Raw genomic sequence first — 22,532 nt, forward strand, 5'->3', positions numbered from 1 at the left:
GTTGGTGGGGGGAGGTCAAGAAACCCTAATGGGTTATTGAGGCCTGTAATGAATAAATATTGAAACGCTGTATGAAAGACACTGCTTCGGAATACCTGTGAGTAGACGCGAGTATGCATGTGAATCCAGGTAAGGCTGGCAGTAATGCTGAAAATGACTTGATAGGACCTTAGGTCGGCAAAAAATAGTGCCCAGACTCACTCAAGAAATATATTTTACACTTTGGACTCATTCGGACTCAGACTCACCAAAATTTCTCTGAGCTGAACTCACTTTGACTCGTACTCACAAAAATTTTCTTTAACCGGACTCACTCGGGCTCAGACTCACAGCTCGATCTGAGGTGAGTGAGTCCGAGTGAGTTGACTCATGAGTGAGTTTGCTGACCTATGGCGGTCAACTTGAGAAGCAATAAGCTTCTTTAGTATAAATCGATTTCATGGCTACTTGAAAAAATATTGCAGGGCCCCTTTAAATGAACATATTACCTTCAAATCAATTCATTATTTTATCACAGTTTATGTGCTCTTCAGTATAATGAATTTTTAAATTTTACGTATCTAATAATACACAGTACTAGGCTGGGGTGTCAGCCATCTTCTTTATTTCCAACCTCTTCTTCCTCCTCGTCTTCCTCTAACCCTGCCTAGCGTCCACGTACACTCCCCCTCTTTGAAGACTCATCCCTCCTGGGGTGATACATGAAAACGTTTCCAATGGTTGCAAACTCCAGCACATTATCATCGTTGGTGTAACTGACCTTTTTGAGAACGTCGTGTTGCACTGCGATCTGCACCACGCGATAAGGTCCCATGTACACCTGCTTTGTGCCGGGAAAGTCTTTTCTGACAAACACCAGATCGTTCAGTTGTATCTGAAGTATCCGCGTGTTGTGGCGACGGTCAAAGTTGCTCTTCATACTTTCCCGGTGTCGCTCGTAGGCTTCCGAAGTTTTTCGTTTTTCGCACAATTGCAGGCGGTCTGAAATGTGAAGCTCTTGATCAGCTGGAAGCACTGGTACCTTTCCGAAAGCTGCAAAATATGGGCTACAGCCGATGCTCGCAGTGTGCGACCGATTGTGATGAGCGACAGCTGCCTCCAAGCAGCACTTCCATCCACCCTGAAAACCTGGATACATTGAAATGAACTGCTTCAAATCCCGAATGATTCTTTCAGCCATGCCATTTCCTGCAGGATGGTACGGAGCGCAGCGTCGCAATACAACTCCTCCTTCCTTGCCCAATCTTGCAAACGCTGACTGAGAAACGCTGGCCCATTGTCTGATATTACTATTTTCGTATTCTTGAACATCTCTCGACTCAAAAGAGCGATCACACTATTTGCGTCTTCCCTTCCCGATCGTGCAGCCACTATTCTTGTGCACTGGTCTATTGCCACTAGGAAAGACTGCGTTCTTCTTACTCCTGCAGCCTTCTTCTTGAGCTCTGCGAAATCCAGATGAATGACTTCAAATGGTACGTCGGAATGTTGAGGCAAAACCATCTCGTCTGTTCTCTGAAGGTACTTGGCTTTTTGAACTTGACATTGATGGCAAGACTGAGCATACCGTTGAACGTCCTCTTTCATGTGTTTCCACTGGAAACGCTGACGAATCTTGTGATATGTCCTCCATAAGCCGTCATGTCCACCTGAGTGCGGGGAGTCGTGATAGAGCTCCAAAATTCGAGGCACCATTGTTTCTGGGACTGTGAACTTTCCGTTATGGAATTTAAGTTTTTTAGTTCCCTCCCACAACAATGTTGCGTTGACATTTTTATGATCAGGAATTACCGCAAGTCTTTAAAGCGCATCTGCGTCCTTGACGTGTTCTCCAGGCCTGTGGTGGACCATGAAAGTAAACTGCTGGAGTTCACTCACCCACCTAGCAATTTTTCCTCGAGGCTCGGCGAGGTTAAGGATATACGTTAAGGCTTGGTGATCCGTAAAGAGCTTGAAGCTCCTGCCATTCAGGTAAGGTCTAAAATAGCGTACGGACATCAAGACTGCCAAGGCTTCCTTCTCTGTAGTTGTGTAGTTCAGTTGAGTTTTCGAAAACGTGTACGAACAGTACCCGACGACCCTCTGTTGACAGCTCCGTGGAGAGTCGGTATCTCTCTGGTAAAGCATTGCGCCTGTGCCATAATAAGAAGCATCGGTGTTCAGTTCAAAGGGCGACTTGAAGTCTGGAAGAGTCAGGACTGTATCCGATGAAATAATGGTCGCAAGGCTGTGATAAACAGATTCACACTCTGCTGTCCACTGAAAGGGCACATTCTTCTTAGTCATTTCTCTGAGGCATTTGGTTTTGGTCGCATAATTTCTAATGAATGGCCGGAAATGCCCTGCAAGACCCAGAAATACCCGCAAAGAGTGCAAGTCATATGGCTTCTGCATTTTTGTTCTGCATTCCTGTTTTGTTGTCTTGGTTTGGCCGTCAAATACTCTTCCAAGAAACACCACTTGACTTTGGAAAAACTCACTCTTCTTGTCATTAATTTTGAGCTCGGCGTCACAAAGTGCTTGAAGTACACTAGCCAAATGGTTTGAGTGCTCTTCCTCGTTGCGGGAGTATGCTATTATATCGTCTATGTATAGGTCTAAAACTTCTCAATAAATGGTCGCAACACGTCGTGCATCATTTTCTGGAACCAAGCGGGTGAGTTCTTCCATCCAAATGGAAGTCGGTTATACTCGTAGATGTCAAAGGGCGTGATGAAGGCAGAATATTTTTTGTACTTTTCAGATATCGGAACTTGCCAAAATCCTTTACATAGGTCAATGCGCGAGAAAACTCTGTAGCCACCCGTGTCATCTACGATAGAGTCTATACGTGGCATAGGAAACGGAAAAAGCTCAGTCTGCTTATTAATTTGTCTGTAGTCCGTGCAGAGTCGAAGACTTCCATCTTCCTTTGGTGCAATGGTGATGGGTGAAGCCAACGTAGATGTGGATGGACGGATAATCTGCGCATCCAACATCTTTTGAATCTCGTTCTGAAGCCACACTTTCTTCTCTCGTGACATATTATAGGGCTTTTTTCTCACCACCGTCATATCACTGAGCTGGAATGGAACCTCAAACTTCGTAGTTGCTGTAGGATATCTTTTCAGGCACAGCAATTCTGGGTAAAGCGTCCTAACATCTTCACCTGACGTTGATTTCCGCGGAGTCCTTGAAGGCGAAACTGCAGCGTTGATAGCGCGGCGCTTTTCTTCTGTGGTAATTTCGCCTGTCCAGTAGATCTTAAGGCGAAGTGCACTGATGACTGGACGTGAAAGCAGTAGTTCATACGAAACTCCGTCGAGTACCAGTGCTTGCGCAGTGACAGTGTTGCCGAGACACGATATAGTTATACAAGTCCATTTATCATTAACATCTCGTCTTCCATCGTATCCGTGTACTTCCACTGGTCTTCCCTCTTTTACTTTCACCCTCTCAACAATATTTGCGTTAATAACCATGACGCTTGCTCCGCTGTGAACTAACACACTCCGTTCCTTTTCATCCACAAAAACAGATATGTACAATAGACTTGTATGAGACAAATAAACAGCTTCTCTTGATGTCGTCGGGTGGAAGCCGAGACCCTCTCTATTTAGTTTTTTATTACGTCATCTAGCTCTTCGCCATGGTCTGAGCCTCCCTGAGCGGTCAAAAAGGATACGGGTGTTGCAGTAGGTATCCAGCTTGCAAGCGGGCGTCGTTCCTCAGCTCGTGTGGCCCTGGTATTCCTTGCAGCAGGTGTGATAGTTTGATGGTGGGTTCCTAGGTCCTGGAGATAGAGGTTTCGCATTTGTATTTGCTTCTGGAGGTCCGGCCTTAAACCATGAATGATAAGCGGAACCACAGACATCTCAGGCAAAGATGAGTCCGCCAGCTGTAGCAAGCGCCTTTTCTCATAAAAATAGCTGAGTGCAGATCCAGACCTGTATTTGAACATGATTGCTTTGTCCCATAGCAACACCTTGTTCTCGCTGAAGGAGCTCAGAAAGCTTGCTTTCCACTCTATCCATGGTTTGTTGCTGTGAGCGTTGAGACGCCATTCGTACCAACTCTTTGCTATGCCCAATAGGAATATTCGCATGTTTTTCACTTTATCTTCATCGCTGTGCCAGTAGTTTTCATGGCATGCATACTCTTAAAACGTGAGCCAGGACTCGGGACTACGAGACTCTCCGTCAAACATGTCTGGCTTCACGTGTTCGCGACTCGGTCTGCTTAATCATTCCGTCGCGTTTACAAGCAAGCGCATTAAATCATTTTGCTGCCTATTCTGTTCTTGGTGCAGTTCAAGAAACTTCTTGATCAGCTCGACGGAACTGTCAGGCGAAGCAGTGGTAGCAGGCTTCGTGTCGTTTCTTACTAGAGTCAGCACGAAATTCTCATAATCCTGAAGTTTCATGTTGATCCTCACCGTTCTTTTAGCAAGTAAATGGTCTGGAGTGAGCTTCATTTTAGTGCTTATATAGGAAAAAAATGTGTCAGTGCTCTTTTTTTCCGGAAGGGCTTGTTCCTCTTCATCTTGAGGCGTTGCGGTCAAGATCCGGGTGCTACCGCGTTGATTTGCTCCAATGGTGAAGTCAACCCACATCTTGAATGTCCGCACAGAAAGTATACGCGGCTGCGCCAATTTGTAATAATACACAGTACTAGGCTGGGGTGTCAGCCATCTTCTTTATTTCTAACCTCTTCTTTCTCCTCGTCTCCCTCCAACCCTGCCTAGCGTCCACGTACAACGTATTTTACAGGTTATCACTAACATTCCATACCTGCCAAGTCTCCCAGTTGTACGGCTCATAGGAAAATCTCTCGGAAAACCAGTTCTGCCCTGCGCATTCAGTCCATTTTCTGGCCACGTAGCAAAAAGGATTCTTTTTTTTTTTAAATGATGGTAGCAAGGTTCAATTATAGTGTACTAGAATACGGGGTAGTGTGTTCAGGGAGGAGCCGTGGCTGACGCAGTTGGTATAAACAGCCATGAGATGGCGCCACCTTAGCATGGGCTGTCACTTCACGCTTTGCCTTTTGTGCACTTCTGTGCTTTGATCTTAGTAATAGCAAGGGTTTAACGTCCCAAAACCACCATACGATTATGAGAGATGCCGTAGAGGAGTGATCCGGAAATTTGATCACCTGGGGTGCTTTAACATGCACCTAAATCTAGGTACACGCATCTCAGTATTTGCGCCTCCGCCAAAAATGCAGTCGCCGCGGCCGGGATTCGATTCCGTCATATGCACGTAATTGCTGTAACGTCCGCGAAAAGCTTTCTAATGGGTTTGTTTGTACTGCATTCAAAACAAACGAAATGTCAAAGCCGCAACACACGGTCCGAATGCAGGTATTAACAAACGACGGCGAAGCACTCATCCCTGGGTAAACTGCTTGCAAATTTGAAAGCTCGGTTGGTAAACGAATGAAAAATTCCAAAGATTGAGGTATCGAAGGAGCATCTATAAACCAGAAAGTTTCTTGTTATATTACTGCTATATCGAGTCGTAGTCTGCACACTGCGACAGCTTCGACTTCCTTCGTTATGCGAGCGGCACCGTTCTTGTCGATAGTTGCATCATGCAATTTTAATTATGCTGCTAAGACGACAAAACTGCCATTTGATTGAGAGGCATGCCATAGGTGAAGACTAGGGAATAATTTTGACAATCTTATGTCTTTAAACGATTACGCGCCCGCCGAAATACTGCTGCTGTAGCCGAGATATTGCACTGTACTGTCAAAAGGAAACATTACTTGGCACCACTGTCAGACTGTAAGAAGAAACCTTTTATTTACAAGTGCGCATACTGTAGTGAGCAGTAACACGGAATAAATTCATCGCCATTCCGTGGAATTATCAGTTCACAATCACTTCATCATGGTGGCACCTTTATGAACACCGACTGATTTTCACGTGCAGCTTTTTTTTTTTTTCGTTTTGCCTCTCGAAACTGGTTGATATCCTTCACAAAAAAATGAAGTCATGACAGCACAGTAAATCATGTGACAGAAATTATGTGGCGCAAAGTACCCGAGTAAGGGAAAAAAATAAAAGCACAGAAAAAGGCAAAGAAAAGTGTATAAGGAAACGAAACAGAAAAGTAAAAGTAATATAACTTTTTGCGCGCACCGAAACCTTCGAGGAACCTTAGTTCCTTCTCAGAGACACAGAGGGCTTGTTAATGCATGACACCTGTTCGCGTGCCATCTGCGCGGCCCCAATAATAACTCGTGTCCTTCTTGTCTCTTTGTCGTCGTTCTGTTCTCGCGCGATAACTATCGCCATGTCATACCAACTATCCCAAACTGCCGCACTTCTGTGATGCAGTATGTTTTCAAAATTCTTTTTGGTGCTCGCCCTCCATCGTTGGAATGTGTTGAACTGAACGAGTTCGAAAGAAAGGCTGTGGAGTTTTTCAGTGGACAAGATTATCCCGAACCGTTTGAGGTCACCCAATACTGCCGTAAGTCTTCCAGTCGAGCTGGAGATGTGGTGCGTTCTGCAAATAGCAACGCTGAACTGAGTAGTTGTTCTCTGAATCTCTTCGGTTACTTGACGTAAAGGCCTCGGTTGTGGTCTTGTTGGGCCGGCCTACCGTCAGTCATGGCTATAAATAAGGAGTGCGAGCGCAAAAAGTATCTGCAAGTATTTGTGAAACAGTACACAACTGATTTGGATTGCATTGTGGAATTGCGAATGGGAAAGCACCATGCACGCTGCATCGTTTGTGGTTGTGGCTTCAGCGTTTCACATGAAGGCAGGTCGAGCATCGTCGCTCACATCCGGTCGCGAAAGCACGTCATCGCCCTTCACAGCCAAGAAAAGCAACAGCAGCTGGGACAATTCTTCCGCAAAGAAGATGGTGACAGTGACGTGCGTGCTGAGTGCTTGTTCATGGGATTTCTACTTGAGCACAACATTCCCCTGACTGCCGCTGACTACGTGGGTCCCTTGTTTCGCAAGATGTTTCCCACATCGGACATCGCAAAAAGGTATGCCTGTGCCCGAACGAAGACGACTGCAATTGTTGGAGAAATGGCTAGCCATTTTCAGGAAGGCATTGTGAGTACACTTAAGCAAATAGTTTTCGCTGTTGCCACGGATGGCAGTAATGACAATGAGTCCCAACTTTATCCAATTGTAGTGACGTACTATGTGCAAGATACGCGACTTGTTGAGAGCAGGCTGATTTGCTTAAGTACCCTACAAGGACAAGCAACTGGGCGTAACATTGGAAAACTGATCTGTGATGTGCTGGCGTCTTTTGGTATCCCAGTTTCTAACTTTGTAGCATTTTGCTCGGATAATGCCAATATTATGCTGGGCAAAAAGAATGAAATGGCTGCAGTGTTAACAGAACTTCACAGATTGGACGTCCATGCCATCTTGTCAATCTTGCTGCTGAGAAGGCAGTATCGTGCCTACCTTCAAAAGCAGATGAAATTCTTGTGGATAAATTCTACTATCTGGAAAAAAGCGGGGAAAGAAAAAAAATTCTCTTCGAGAGTTTCAAAACATGCATGACAAGAAGTGAAAAAAAATGTTGAAGCACATCTCGACCAGGTGGCTTTTACTTGGGAAATGTCTCACAAGGCTGCTTGACTGTTAGGCACCACTGTTAAGTTTTTTTTTTTTTTTTTTTTGGCTGAGGCAAAGAAAGACACCAAAAGACCATCTTTCGTTGAGTGCTACAGCATCCCGAAGATAGATTGTATTCAAGCACAAGTCAAAGAAAAAGATGATGCAAGCGTCAACTCAAGGAGGAAAAGTACTTCCGGCCATGTGCAGCCAGCAGCAAAGAAGCCCAAAAAGAGTGAAAAGGAATGTGCGGACGGGCGATACATAACTCGAGAAGAGTGATTTTTTTTCTTGAGCTCAGAGCTAAACAGAGCATACTGTTTATTTTTGCTCAACACCATCACCATTTTCGAAAAGGTGAACCTATGTTTGCAGGCGCAGGCACCCCAAATACATGTGTTGCGCTCACACTGGCTTGGTATGCTCGTAGATATGACAACGTTCGTAAAAGCCTCTGTAATTAGGCAGCAAAGGAACTTGCTAAGTGTTGATTACAAAAGTAAACCAAATCAAAAAGTTGATGCAGATTTGGTCATTGGCCAAGTAACGAATTCTTTTATTTCTATCCTCGAGCTACAGGAGCAGCACGGAGCTTGCAACTACATTCGTCTCAAGTTTCCTATAGAAGATGCAGCTCTGATAAATGCTGAAGTTGCTAGTCTAACGATGATAGATTCCATGTCTTTCAGAAATGTTCTCTTTTTTGTGGAGAAGTTTCCAGCCGTGCTGCCCAACGGGAGCAGGAGAGTCATACCGAAACGCTTGACGCTCTAGAAATGGAGTTCGCAAAGCCTCAGCCTTCCACAATCCCTACAGACATTTTGAATGAAGAAAAGGCAGACACCCAGTGGGCAGCTATATCGTAACTGAAAGGCCCAGACGAGTTGCCGAAGTTCAGTCGGATCGCAGAAGTGATGCTCGCCATACTCTCGATACCACCATAGCCTCCTAGATTTCCCATGCCTGCCGATGAGCGTGAAATGCCGGTCATCTATGGCGGCTCTGCCTACGTGGGGTAAGGGTCTTTGTACTTGGCCTTTGAGATCGGCAATTTTGGCGTTTGCTACTAATTTCAGAGGCTATGCCTTGTATTGAAGAAGTTGCCTGCTGGATGACGGCGTCACTTACGTAGGGTTAATTATAATTACGTTTACGCCATTTAAAAATTTTTTTACATTATTTTTGTTGCATACAAGTTCCAAAAACATAAGAACTCATTTGAAAACACCCCTACTTAGGTGGCACCACCACCATAGTTCCGATGATGGCCGCTTTCCAAGTGACCGCCGATAATATGGCAGACAAAGGAAATCTAGGGGGCTATGATACCACACAGCAATGCAGAGTACGAGCGCCAGTTTAGTATCGAAAAAAAAGACTAGGACACAATTCCACTCGTCCATGTCCGATGAGGCACTCGCAAACGTTCTTCTCGCAAACTGTCAGAGAAATGGGTTTTGATATGTTGGGTTTAATGTCCCAAAACCACTATATGATTATGAGAGACGCCGTAGTGGAGGGCTCCGGAAATTTAGAACACCTGGGGTTCTTTAACGTGCACCCAAATCTGAGCACACGGGCCTACAACATTTCCGCCTCCATCGGAAATGCAGCCGCCGCAGCCGGGATTCGAACCCGCGCCCTGCGGGTCAGCAGCCGAGTACCTTAGCCACTAGACCACCACGGCGGGGCGAGAAACGGGTTTTGGTAGGCCAGACATACACTGATGATTTTTTTAAAAAAGGTGAAATCGGCTGCAACAAAAGCTTTGCAGAAGTGAGGCCTTGATTTTCATGTTACTGTGATCATTTGGAAATCTCGCAATAAAATTGTCTCCTTGAAAAACAAAAACAGTGTTACTTTAAGGGTGAAGCGATTAATGCGTTAGCAACAAATTTGATTTCTATACGAGGTAACACTGGCAGCCGACTTTTATTTATTTTGAGTGAAGTTGTTTTCGTGCTGTCTGTTTCGACGGAGCTCTGACTAAAATTTTACATCTTGGTTTTTCTGCTCCAATAATTAAGTAGCATACAGTACGCCCACCCCAGTGCACAACTGTTTCGAAAAGGGCCTAGTATTTTCTTGTAAACATAGCTTGCATGTGAGCTCATAAACCGTGGTTGCAATCATTTTCACCTCCCTGTCCTTCCTCATTTATTCCTCCTCCATTTTCAATGAAGACTCCTAGGGCGCCGCTATAATTCTCTCTGGGCTGTTCTTAACTTGTGTGACCCCCGAAAATGTACTGTCGATGCTTTGACTGCTTTTGTACCCGCGATCAGCTACCCAGAAAGAAGGCGATCCTTCCCTCTGTTGAAAAGAGCTCCAATGGAATATTGCAAATAGGTGTGACTCCCCCCCCCCCCCTCCCACCGAAAATGAATTACCGGCACACATCAGCCATTGTGGCGGTGTTGTGCTTTCATGCAAGTACACACACAAAAAAAAAAGGTGCGTTCTATTTACTGTAGGAGAGAGCGCTCGCAAAAAATTTGTCGCCAACACTTGTAATGCAGGTGGCTGTTGTTTGATGTCATGGCGTGAGGTGAGACGTTTGGCGTACAGATGCACTACACGCAATTTAAAAATTGATCCTAGATGTGTTGTAGGTTATATCAGCTATTGATGTTTCGACGTGACGCATTTGTGTACACTCAAACCTATCCCACAAGTTTTCTCGCCTTCAAAATTTTGTCACGACTTCTCTAAGTGGAGCCCAGCACTGTCGATGTCTGTCGAGTTAGCGCGTTCGCCAGCGCTCGCGACTATCCCTGTCTCAACGCCGCTCATTATGGTTCCTTGCCCGCCGAAGCAAGCGACGACAGGCCTCGCGCGCGGAGTGGTGTGATCGCATGTGCCCTTCGCGCGACGGTGACGAGCGGGTCGTTTAATCTCTGCTTTACCCACATTCATCTCTATTGCTAGCGCGCTTTTACTCGCACGTGAAACAGACCATGCGTAAGCAATGTTATTGGTGTGGACTCTGTACAGATCAGCGGCAACCTCAAAATTCCGCTGACAGTGTGTGCCCCCCCCCCCCCCCCTACGGTCGACGTATTTTATACCCCCCCCCCCCTTCTGCGGGCAACATATTTTCAGTCCCCCCCCCCCCCCCCTCGTTGAGTAGTCTCGGATTTCGTTTCTTCAAACTTGGCAGGTATGGCATCCTACCGAAAGTAAAATTCTGCTACTACTCAAAGTTATTCTGACTTCTTTCAAACGAAAAATGTTATTATGCCACATATACTTTTCGAATTCTATTCTAAATTATTCGAACGATATCACTATTCATTTCAAATTCGCTTTGAATCTAAAATTCACTATTCTCACAAGCCTCATTTTCTCAATTAAGGTAAATGACTAGGTATTGCTACTGTGTGACCGAAAATTTCTTCAAGTGAAGAAAAATTCAAAATTGTGTGTATGTATTAACTAGACAAAATGTTATGTACACAGACAAGTTATATGTTAAATTATAAATGGTAGACCTAGCTAAAAATTATTAAGTGCACGTACACAAAAACAGAGGAAGGTGATAACACAAACATTTACTTTCATATTTGCTCACAAAATTTCAACTGATATTTATTCATGCCACAAAATTGTAATGCCGTCATTATGATAACTTGCTCAGAAACTATTTCTTTAGAGGATCAAATAATGGATGGCGCTACGCATGACTTAGCTGCTCTTGTAATCAAATCAGCCTCTATTGTCTTCCTGACGTCCTGGTTCCTATTTCTCGCTATTAACTCTACATACACCATACACTGGTTTGCTAGGATTTCAAATCAGAGGCTCATTTGATTAAAAAGGTGGGTGTGTCATGTGTAAGCGCACCTTCCGTTACTTTATCTTCTAAAGGAACACAGTTTGTGAGCATGTTCATATGATAGCAGCTTTACAATTTTGTGGTGTCGTGCAAGAAAGTGTCCTTATTATGCAATTTTCTCAATAAATGATCAGTGGGAAGTAAGCGCTTGTGTTATCATCCCCTTTCTCTATTCTTGTGTGCATGTGCTTTAGGAAATGTTTTGCTGAGCAAAACCAGCTCATCCAAAAATCAGTGTTTTTGAGAAATTCTCCTGTAGATTCAACATTTTTTGCATTTCTTGGCTTTTTTGTTCTTCAGTTTTTGACAATACTGGCATATACGGGTATATATGTAACAGTGGAACAAATTTACATTGCGAGCACTTTGATGATACATCACTGTGCTTCTTGCGAGCGAATGACACTGGGTTTACATGTAGGTGTGCACGGTAGCGTGCCACATGTCACTGTATTAAATCGTTTTTCGAGGGCTCTTGATTTTTTCAATAAGTAGCCCGGAGCACCTTTGAAAACAGACGACACAGCATCCTTGGTGAGCCTAGTTCTCTTTCCCGATGTTAAAATGTGATCGTGCGTCGATCTTGGCAGACCTTGTTTTGAAGACGAAATGCAAAGTGTCTTTCGTGCACACTATCGGCCCTTTGCAGCTCATGATCTTTTCATGGTATCGCGCAAGAAGGCTTTCTTCAATGGGGCTGGTCGTGTGATTAGCGCATACTTTTCTTTGCAAGGTTTGTACCCACTGTTGCAAAAGAGCACAAAGCACTTGCCCTTTTTTCCGCAACAAACGAGCTCTAAAAAGCAGTGGCAGCAACAACAAAAAGTGTGTGCACTGCAGGGCTACCTAACATGAGATCTGTAAAAAATAGGTAAATTGTGGTGATGGTCATGGTGGTCAACACTTTAATTCGCCAAAAAAAGGAGAGACCAGTCTAAAGACCGGTTACTTTGACCTAAGTGGCAAGGATTACTTGGGATTACGCAGCCACCACCTTGTGCTGGAGAGGCTTTTTAGAATGGCCAGCCAGTCGTTAGTCCAGTGCACCATCTGTCGGCGCGCAGAAAAGGAGTACACGATCCGGCTCCCTTCGCAAAGCGCTTTCTCTGTGTTGTTCATTCACCTCAAATATTTTTTTCACCATGGTCCAGCTGAAGCCTTATAGCATAATTTCCGTGCACTGAGCTCTTCGCCGCCCCTGTAGGATGTCTTGGATGCAGCCATTTGATGTGTGCCGGAACGAACCATTAAGCGCGTCTGTATGAAGGCTGGAACTGAGCCCTGCCGGATGGCTGAAACGAGCGTCGAACGGTGATGCTGCGCTCATGGATCGCTGAAGCTTGAGTCTGCATTTCGGAGGCGTTCAATCGTCGTGCCTTCTAGAAGTGCTTGATTTCAAATGCCCTTGATGGCACTGAAGATGAGGTGCTGTGGCAGGACATCTCTGACTAGCGAGTTTTCGGATAAGTGCATCTAGCTGTGATTTATTTATTTATTTATTTATTTATTTATTTATTTATTTATTTATTTATTTATTACAAGTACCTACATCGCCCATTGGGCATTGTTGTAGGGGGGTTACAGTAGAAAATAGAATACAAAACAGCAAAATTAAAAGCAAATAAATCGTGCATTACAGTATACAGGAGAAATCAACACTTGTAGTACAGCATTAGAACAAAAGTACAAAACACAGGATTATACAATGAAAGCAGTAATTATACATATAAAAAATCAACAACCAAAAGAAGTACAAAGCCAACGTTAAATATATGGGTTATTTCAGCAGCTCAAAATGCTGTTTCAATGGCTGTTAGGAAATTAGAATCAGAGAATATTGGTATTTTTAGCGCATTTCAGTCACTAATAGAATTTGGAAAGAAAGAGTATTTAAGGACATTCAATCGACAGGTATATTCTCTAATTTTATATAAGTGATCTTTTTGTTCGGACATCTAACTAGGCGTCTTTAAATACCGCTCTTTATTTAGCCCAGTCTTACCATGATATATATTATAGAGAAATTTAAGTCTTTGAACTTTCCGTCGTCCACAAAGGGGTTCCCATCCCAAGGCCTGAAGAATTCCAGAAGACCTTATTCTAAAATCGTAGTTTCCTGTAACAAACCTAGCAGCCCTTTTTTGCACCCTCTCCAACTTTTCCTTTAGTAAATTCGTGAAAGGGTCCCAAGAAACACAAGCATACTCTAAAATTGGGCGCACATTTGTAATATACAGGGTTGCCTTGAGTGTTTGCGGCGCGTCGCTGAAATTTCTTTGAAAAAATGAATTGAGCGCGAAGCCTTGGCTGTGATTAGATCTACGTGACTGGTCCAATCTAGTGTTGCCATGAATGTTAAGCCGAGATACTTAACTTGATCTACCTTTTGTACTGCGCAGGAATTTAAGTAATAAGACCTGGATACTACCTTTTTTACTTTTTTTGTTATTAAATTGCACATGAAAACATTTAGTTAGGTTCAAACTCATTTGCCACTGAGCACACCAAGACACAGTCTTATCAAGGTCAGACTGAAGTACTGTGGTGTCATCAAAACACTTGACTGGGCAATACAAAACACAATCATCAGCATAAAGCCTCACTGTTGATTTCAAACCCAGTGGAAAATCATTGATAAAAATCACAAACAGAAGCGGCCCCAGGACCGACCCCTGTGGCACCCCGGACAGTACATCAGCTGTTGATGAAGACACACCATTTATCACAACACATTGATCAATAAGTGTGAGAATAAATGTTTTTATTTTTTGTTTTGCTTGGGCTATGTTAGGGTGAAATGAAAACTTTTTTTCCACACTGTAGTAGGGCCAGCAAACATTATACTTCAGGAACAGTGACACATTTCTCCCTATTTCTGCAGGCAAGAAGCCTACAAGATTCACTTTCTGATGGGTCTTCTCGTCTTTGTCAAGTCATGTTCCCTACTGCTGCATGGGGTAAGTTTCTGAGCAATCTCTGCAGGCTCTTTCACCTTTGCCATTGACTTTTTCCAGGCACAATATGTTTCAAAATAGAGTTGATCATCTAAACTGAAACTCTCCTCTGATATCAGTTCCTGTGGTCCCTGTGATTACACTGCCCTTAAAAATTCTCTATTTGATGAAACTTGGCTAGTTTGTAGCGCCTAGCTCTTTCAGCCCCGCCGCGGTGGTCTAGTGGCTAAGGTACTCGGCTGCTGACCCGCAGGTCGTGGGTTCAAATCCCGGCTGCGGCGGCTGCATTTCCGATGGAGGCGGAAATGCCATAGGCCCGTGTGCTCAGATTTGGGTGCACGTTAAAGAACCCCAGGTGGTCAAAATTTCCGGAGCCCTCCACTACGGCGTCTCTCATAATCATATGGTGGTTTTGAGGTGTTAAACCCCACAAAATCAATCAATCCTAGTTCTTTCAGTGCACAGGCTTAAGTCGAGTGTGCCAGAAATGTCCTGTCCTTCCTCGTCTCATCGAAGTAATGTAAGCTCATGACCAAAAGTTCTGACATCCTACAGTGCATCATTATGATTTTTGGACTCAGGCTGGCATATCGAGTGCGACATCGAATGCCATGACCAGCTGTTTGTGATGTTTACAATATTTTTGCTAGACTGCCAACACTGAGAAGTTGTGGAATATACTGGCTGGTGGGCTGAGTGGAGGGGCCTTTTTGTGGGAGGATGTGGCAATTCTGGTGATGCCTTCCATCTTAGGTCAGCAGGTGGTGCGACTTGTAAAGGTGTGGCCCATACATAGGCCTGTGGTATCTGCCTTCATAGCTCCCTCCCTGCTTCGTGTTGTTGTGTGGGTGATGTCTTCGCTGTTTTGACCGCTTCTTTGTGCCCATACGTGTCAAGGAAAACTGCATACAGTAGTAAGGCAATGGGAGGACAGGCTTCTGCACTTTCTCTTGAAATAGAACAACTTTGGTCTATCTCATGAACAACTGCTTAATTTGTTAGTTTTTTCATTTATGTCTTGCTGTTTGTTGCTTCAGCTGTTTCTCTTAGAGGATCGATCAATTTAACCTCCTGCAACTTTTGTTTCCATTTGCCTTGTTTGCACCAGAAATGTGGTACTATTTTTTTCGCGTGGGCACCAAGAGGATGAGAAGATGCTCTGAGAAATTCCAATACAGTTAAACCTGGATATAACGAAATTGATAAATTCCCGGAAAAATTTGTTATAAACCAAATTTTGTTATATGCAGGTTTGGTACGAAAATTCGGAACATAAACACGCAAATTAAACAAAAGGAGGCCTGAAGGCAGAGCCAACTCAAAACACTTGTTTTGCAGTAAAAAAGTGCATTATTATTGCGATAGCGGTTATATAAACACTTTAGGCGGGTTTTTGCCATCGCCTCCATGTTTCGTAGCAAGTCCAAATCGATAACATGCGCTGCTCACACAAAAATGATGCATGAAAACAACATACGCAGATGAGAGCGAACTAACAACGTTCATCGCTCGACAATGCGCTGTTTAAACAAAAGAAGGCACGAAACATAATCACAGGTACAGATATGAGTACAAGCTAACAAGTGCCCCAGTTGTTACTTCGCTGAGTTTCAAAAAGCGCACTCTTTTCACAAACGGCGCCTGTCCAGCGAGCGAAGTGATCTTTGTGTGCCCAGCAACTGAATGCAATCGATCCGGTCAAAGTCAAAGGCACGCGATTCTCCCCAACGAACGATAAGCGCGCGCACTCAAGCACCTAACCCCCCCTCGCCCCATTCACAGGGCAAAGTTCGCATTGGAGATAAGCTCTTGTTCGCGCATCGTAACGAGCTGGGCGCCGAGCACGGGCCGCCTTTTTTTTTTTTTCCTGAGTTCTCATATACAGTAGACTCGTGATAATTCTGACTCTGATAATTCAAAATTTTGGTTAATTAAAAAAAAGTCAATTTGTTGGTTTGCCCTCTATTTTTTCAATATATTTAAAAGCCTAGTCATTCAAACTCCATCATTCGGTTAATTCATACTTATTGCAGTTCCATACTATAAAATATCTGCTGCTTTCCCACTACTGTTCAAGTTTTGCAAGCTTATATAATCCTAACAGTCTAAAAATGAAAAATAAGCACCTTGGGCCTTCAAGAAAAAAGGATTTGCAAGTAAACAAATGTTTGAAACAGAGCACAGGCATGATAAACCCTGATGCTCCTGAACTGGTATAGAAAGCTTGTACAGAGAACTGATATATAGAGAGTCCCGCCGCCGCTTTGCGCTGCATCGGCGGCAAGACAGCCGCGAAAGATGCATGCTCTTCGAAAAACTGCCGTTGAGTATAAGTAACGGAGAATAATCTGCCACGATAGCACACACGAGGTCTGATGTTTCTTCTTGGAAATCATTTAATGGATATTCATTCCTCATAGAATTCGAAGAACTCGGCTCATTAACGAAAGCTTGACTACAAAAAAAAAATAAATGAAAAGATTTTCTTTCTGTAGACAATAAAGGTTGTGAACTTAAATTTCATAAATTCGAGCTTATGTTTAATTCGAACTGACGCCCTGGTCTCGGCACAACTCTTTGTATCTAAAATGCTAAAAATTTCAGCACATCAGTATCCTGGACAGTTAATTTGAACTGAAAGTACTTAGTGTTTGCCTAAGTTTGCCTTAGAAGTTTGTCCAGAGTAATCACAATGTGTTGCAAAACTAAACAAAATTTACTGGAGATGTGAGAACAAAACAGCAGCATTTGTCAGCTGATGACAATTAGCAAGCGGCGCTAGAGCTCTTGGGCAAGCTGCAAACAATGCTCTTTAACTCGCGGCACAAGAAGCACGGACAAATATAAATTGAGTATTACTTTTATTTTGATTGCATTAGCTTTGCCGTTAAGTAAATGTGTTTTGGAGCATAAATAGCGTCACATATTTCACATTAATCCACTCACTCTCTCCAGAGGCTCATGATGTCTAGGCCAATCGGTAATGTCGAAGTGTGCCGGCGATTGATCGGCAGGCGTCATCTGTTCCAGAAGTGCTGCTTATAGCTTGTTTCAAGAGCTGCACGGCACACAGTTTCCACTAATAACTAATGGCATGCTTGCTGCCAGAATGTTTTTCTCGTCTGTTTCTGGACATCGCGTTCCTTACCACTTAGAGCTCATGAACGGTGGGAATGCGTTGTTCAAGTATACTTTATCCTTGGATTAATTAGTCCAAAGCAGCTTTTTAGGGGCAAAGCCACTTAAGGGGAGATGCAATTCGGAAAAAAAAAAAAGTTGCGTTAATCTGTCATTTAGGGCAATGACAGGTTTGCTGTATAGTGTAGCGTTTTATGCTGATTTCAAAAACGCAATTAGTTTTATAGTAAGCTGCAGAGTTTTCATTTTGTAGCATGACAATGTGTAAAGTACAGTTCCTTTTGGAGAAACTTTTAACCCCTAAACTCACGTGGTTCTGAATCGTCAAATGGCTCATATTCTTCCACATTAACTGTAAAATGCAAATAACTATCGAGAAAGTGTGTATAAGCCATTATAGTCTATCAAAATTGTAATGCCGGAATTCTTGGAATATTCAGCCCATACAAATTGTTTATGTTAGTTTCGCGATATATACGGGGAAAATCAAGTTTTGAAGGAGATATCTGCATCCTTCACATGTTAAGGAACATGTAGGCTAAACTTCATCTTGATCAGATTAGCATAAGTACCAAAAGCATGCTTTCCAAACTCAAAAAGTTGCCCATAAATGGATCTTAAGAAAAACGCGTTTTAAGGTATTCGTGAAACCTCACCTATGCAGAAAAGATGTGTTTTTTTAAACGATTTTTTCCATCATTAGAGTTTGGAAATCATAATTATTTTGACTATGTGGCTTCAGTGAACCCCTGATGCGAAATGCAATGACAAACGGTCAGGAGGCAATTTTTAGAGGATTCTAGACAATGAGCTGTTTTTAGTTTTAGTAGCAGCCTTGTGCTCTTTAAAAATGATCTGAAGCTACTTCAAGTTTAGTTATAATCTTCTGTTTTTTGCTCATGAATGCAAGAAAACTTAACTTAGGCCGGGTTAAGACAAAAATACGAAATGCAAAAAGGATGACACAAGCGCTGATCAGCACTTTTGTCGTCCTTTTCATGTTTTGTGTTTGTGTCTTAACTCGGTGTGCACTGCCATTTATCGTAAAAACAGTTTTGAGCCCACATATACATTTTAAAAAAATGTTCAAAATATGTAAGTTCGAAAGAAAAAACTTGTTTTTCTATTCGCATCTCTCCGTAAGTTCAAGGCTTGTCCATTGGCGTGCACCATTGCCGTGATGGCGACGATGACGCTGATAATGACGATGATCACGGACAACTGGCTTGTGCAGTATATGGCGTCTTGGTATGTTCTACGATCCATTTCCTGTGACTGGAAACAACCAACAACCACCAGGGGAACATCTTTGCCAACTTTACGCTAAATCTGATACCTCAAAGCAGTAATAATTAAGGAAAAATGGAATTCACAACTCAACACAACATACTATTCATGACCAATAAACCACAGCACTGACTTGACCCAAGTTTTGTAGCTGATGGCCACTTGCTCCTACTAAACGTAGGGATGAAGGCCTTATGCTTAATTCGAGTTTGTCAACTATTGGTGCCGTAATTAAGGTTTTGGCAGCTCCAGAATCCAAGATGCCTTTAATCGTTTGCCCGTTGATGACGACAGGAACAGAAAAAGTACCCGCTTCAGAGACACATGACACCTGCTCAATCTGGCGACTGCTCGCGGGCATTGGGGTCACCAGCAGTTCGTTTCCCCACTGTTGTGAGCTGGAAGATTCGAAATCTTACTGCTACTTCAAAAATTCTGCAGTTAGCGGTAGATGACACTGCGTGACAAAATGGCCATTTCTGGAGCAGTTCGAGCACAGTTTATGAACTCTCAAGGCATTTCCTTGCGACCTTTCAAAAACACGCGTTGCGGAATGAGTTGATTGCTGCGACGGTAATGGCTTTGCCTTTGTATTCTCTTTCACCTTTCTCTCAGCTACTTCATCATCTGAGGAACCGCGAGACTCTATACTGCCCGCGTGTTGACGATGGCGCATAGGCTTCCGAGGCGAGTGCTTTGCCATAACATGGCATTCGGCAGATGGCGTTGTGGATGGCGTTCCGCGTTCTTTGGCAGCCAAAATTTGAATGTTTTCCTCCGAATCCCTGATCTGGTCAAAGCGCAGAAAAGAGCTTATTATATCGTCTAGCCGCTTAAATGTTTTATCAAAAAAGTGCTTCTTTGCCTTGAGTGACAGAGTAGCCATGATAACTTGGCACTTTTCCTGTTGTAGTACAAGATAGTTGCACTGCTCCATCAGGTCGAGCTTTCGGTATGCAAATTCTGTACATGACTCGCCTGCTCATTGTGTTGCGCCAAACATTCGCTGCTTAGGTGTTACATCGCTGTCCATGTTATAACGTTGGTGGAACGCTGCCTTTATGTCAGCCCAAGTACTGATACTAGCCATCTTCATGTGGTGACGCATTCATGTGAAGTCTTTAGCTGGGAGCCTTGAAATAATGAATGGCATGGCGATCTCATCAGGAACGCAGAAGGTTCTAAACCAATAGTCAACGTGGTGAAACCAGACGTGTAGATCTTTCTTGAGATGCGATAAGGAGCTCACCGCGAAACTCGAAAGTCGGTCGCGCGCGTCTTCACTGTTAGACATGCACATGGGAGTATCACTTCTGACTAGTCTTGCTGCTTTCTCGAGCTGCGTTTGAGATTCATCGACGCACTGCTATTTTCTGCACTCGTGCTTGATTTGGCGTCAGAATTTCCATGCGTTTTGTATTCCAGACGCTCAATGCGCTCTACTAGTGGAGCAAGTAAGTTGCACAAGAGGTCGTGACTTGCCTTCATCTGCGGGTCAAGAGGCTGTTTTGGTGAGTCGTCGTCTTTTGTGGCGTCGTGGTCCTTGAGAATCATCAGTTTCAGTTCCTCCAATTTGTTCCGGAGCTGACCCACCTCAGTTCTTAGGATATCAGCTTTGGACACAGCTGACTGGTAGGCTTCCACCCGAGCGGCGTCCACCCAGCTACTCGAACACATCGACAGAACATGGCGCTGTCGCCATCTTGGGATTACGGAGCCGACGCTGTACAAACGTCAGTGCTTGAGCCAAAAGAGCGCGTAGGGAGCAACGTCCCCACATAGAAGATGTAAATGTCTTCTTAGTTCAGCTCGAGCCGTTGGGCGCCAATTGTGACATGCCGTTGTGGCTGTCGGATATACTGGGTTCCGAAGCTGTCTAAGAAGGACGTCCACACTCTTTCAAGATCAGGAAGGGACTGCCAAACCCTTTTTTTTATTCCACGTTCCTCGAGCGCCCGCGAGCTCGGCACCGATTTACTTCCTTTTTTTCGCGCGAAGGCGCGAGACACGCACCGGCGTCGTCTGCTATCGCTCGTCACAAACATACATACTTATATTCAGGCAACACATAAGACAAAGTAATCACATTGCCTCGAATAATTCTCACGGTGTCCCATCCTGCTTTGACATACTTGTGTACGTCACCTCCATCATGTTGGGGCATGCGCCCACGAGATGAAGATCAAGCGGCGTTTAATCTGACATTTTACCTTTTCCTTGGCGAGTAGCATTGTAAATCTTCGCAGACGAGATCGAGAGCACCAAGTGCATGCATTCTTTTTGCCTGTTCTCAAACCTGGTGAAAGACCCTTTAAGGTGTTGGCAGACAGAAGAGAAATTGACCCTGTGCAGTTAAACCAAGTTAATATGAGGCAAAATGACCTTTGTGGCCTATTGGTTCTCTGGCTATTTGGTCTTTTGTTGCTTTTCTCAGCCATGCAGAAAAGAAAGAGACGCAGGAGCGTGTATATTTGAAGGTTAACATCTAAGTCACCATGATGGACTACAAAAGGGGAGACCATATTCTGCACACCTAGCGGAAAAAAATTGCATGGCTATGCTAAATCATTGGCGCCATTGTACCGTCATAAACGAAAACATTTCTGTTTGCTTTCTTGTCGCAGACACAAGTTCAACCCCTATTTTTTCAGAAAATTGGAATTTCTTCAAAGTTTATTGGGTCTAGATTCGTGGTTTTGGGGGCCTAAAACAGTGTTTTGCCCACCTATTTTCCGTGCCTAAAACCTAGTTTTTTATTGCCTATAAATCCGGCCTCTAGTCATAAATCACCCCCACCCCATCCCGTTTGCGTTCCTTTATGGCACTTGAATATGGTGTGGCATTTCCTCTCCATTTAATTAGCAATGGATATGGCATCAATGTTTTTCATGCTCGCTCATGCGCTTTTACCCACTTGTAAAACACAAGATGTGTAGGGTGATGTTATCGATTTGAACCCATTATACAAAACATGATGGCAGCAGAAAACCAGTCAAGAATGTCCCTATAATCAATATCGCAATAAAAAGAAAATGTCTTTCGCCCCCAAGACATTTTGTGCTAATCTACAACTTATGTAACCTGTGAGGTTTTTATCATGAAACTGTTTTACGCCAAGGTTCACCAGCATACTGACGTACTTCCAGCACAGAAATGATGCCGAAAATGACAACCTCTCAGTCGGCAATAGCAGCTTCCGGGCACACTGTCCATTATGCCATTATCACGTATTTTGAAGACTTTCAAAACATGCTGATATATACCACTGCCCTCTCGAAGTGCTCTATGTAAAGTGTAGTAATGCATCACCACCATGACATTCATGACTACTGTAAAATCTCTATGACACGATTCTTGTGAGGGCACAAAAAGTATTTATATTAGAGAAAATTTGTATCGAAACGCATGTAAAACTGGTGAAATTAACAAAGAGTCAGGGGCAAACTCATTTTAGACACACATAAAAACATTTATTAATTTCACGAGATTGTGACATTATTTATGTCATGACCAGCGAGTTGTGTTTGTCACAAATTTACCTCGGGAGCGCTTGCGAAAGGTTAGATTGAGAGAGTTGGAAGTGAGTCGCAGGTAACACAGCAAACCCATCTTAATATTACACAAAATGGCAAAAATTTGAACAAACACTTAAAGTGCAAAAAATAAACACACAATGACGAGCTTTACAGCGAAACCGGAACTAACTTCAATCCGAGTCAAGTTCTCTCCTTATTCCTTACTCTCT

At 43.6% G+C, this 22,532-nt stretch overlaps 1 protein-coding gene across 5 annotated transcripts in view; it reads left to right on the forward strand.

Moving 5' to 3' along the window:
• LOC119160747 (protein GPR107) overlaps nt 1–22,532 on the forward strand; it is a 428,055-nt gene that overhangs the window by 241,634 nt on the left and 163,889 nt on the right. For all 5 annotated transcript variants that reach the window (XM_075881006.1, XM_075881007.1, XM_037412965.2 and 2 more), the window contains one exon: nt 14,290–14,365. In XM_075881006.1, the coding sequence (XP_075737121.1) occupies nt 14,290–14,365 (76 nt within the window). The remainder of the gene's footprint in view (nt 1–14,289; nt 14,366–22,532) is intronic.

The sequence above is a fragment of the Rhipicephalus microplus genome, chromosome X (genome assembly GCF_043290135.1).
Source record: "Rhipicephalus microplus isolate Deutch F79 chromosome X, USDA_Rmic, whole genome shotgun sequence".
In the NCBI taxonomy this organism is placed as follows: domain Eukaryota; kingdom Metazoa; phylum Arthropoda; class Arachnida; order Ixodida; family Ixodidae; genus Rhipicephalus; species Rhipicephalus microplus.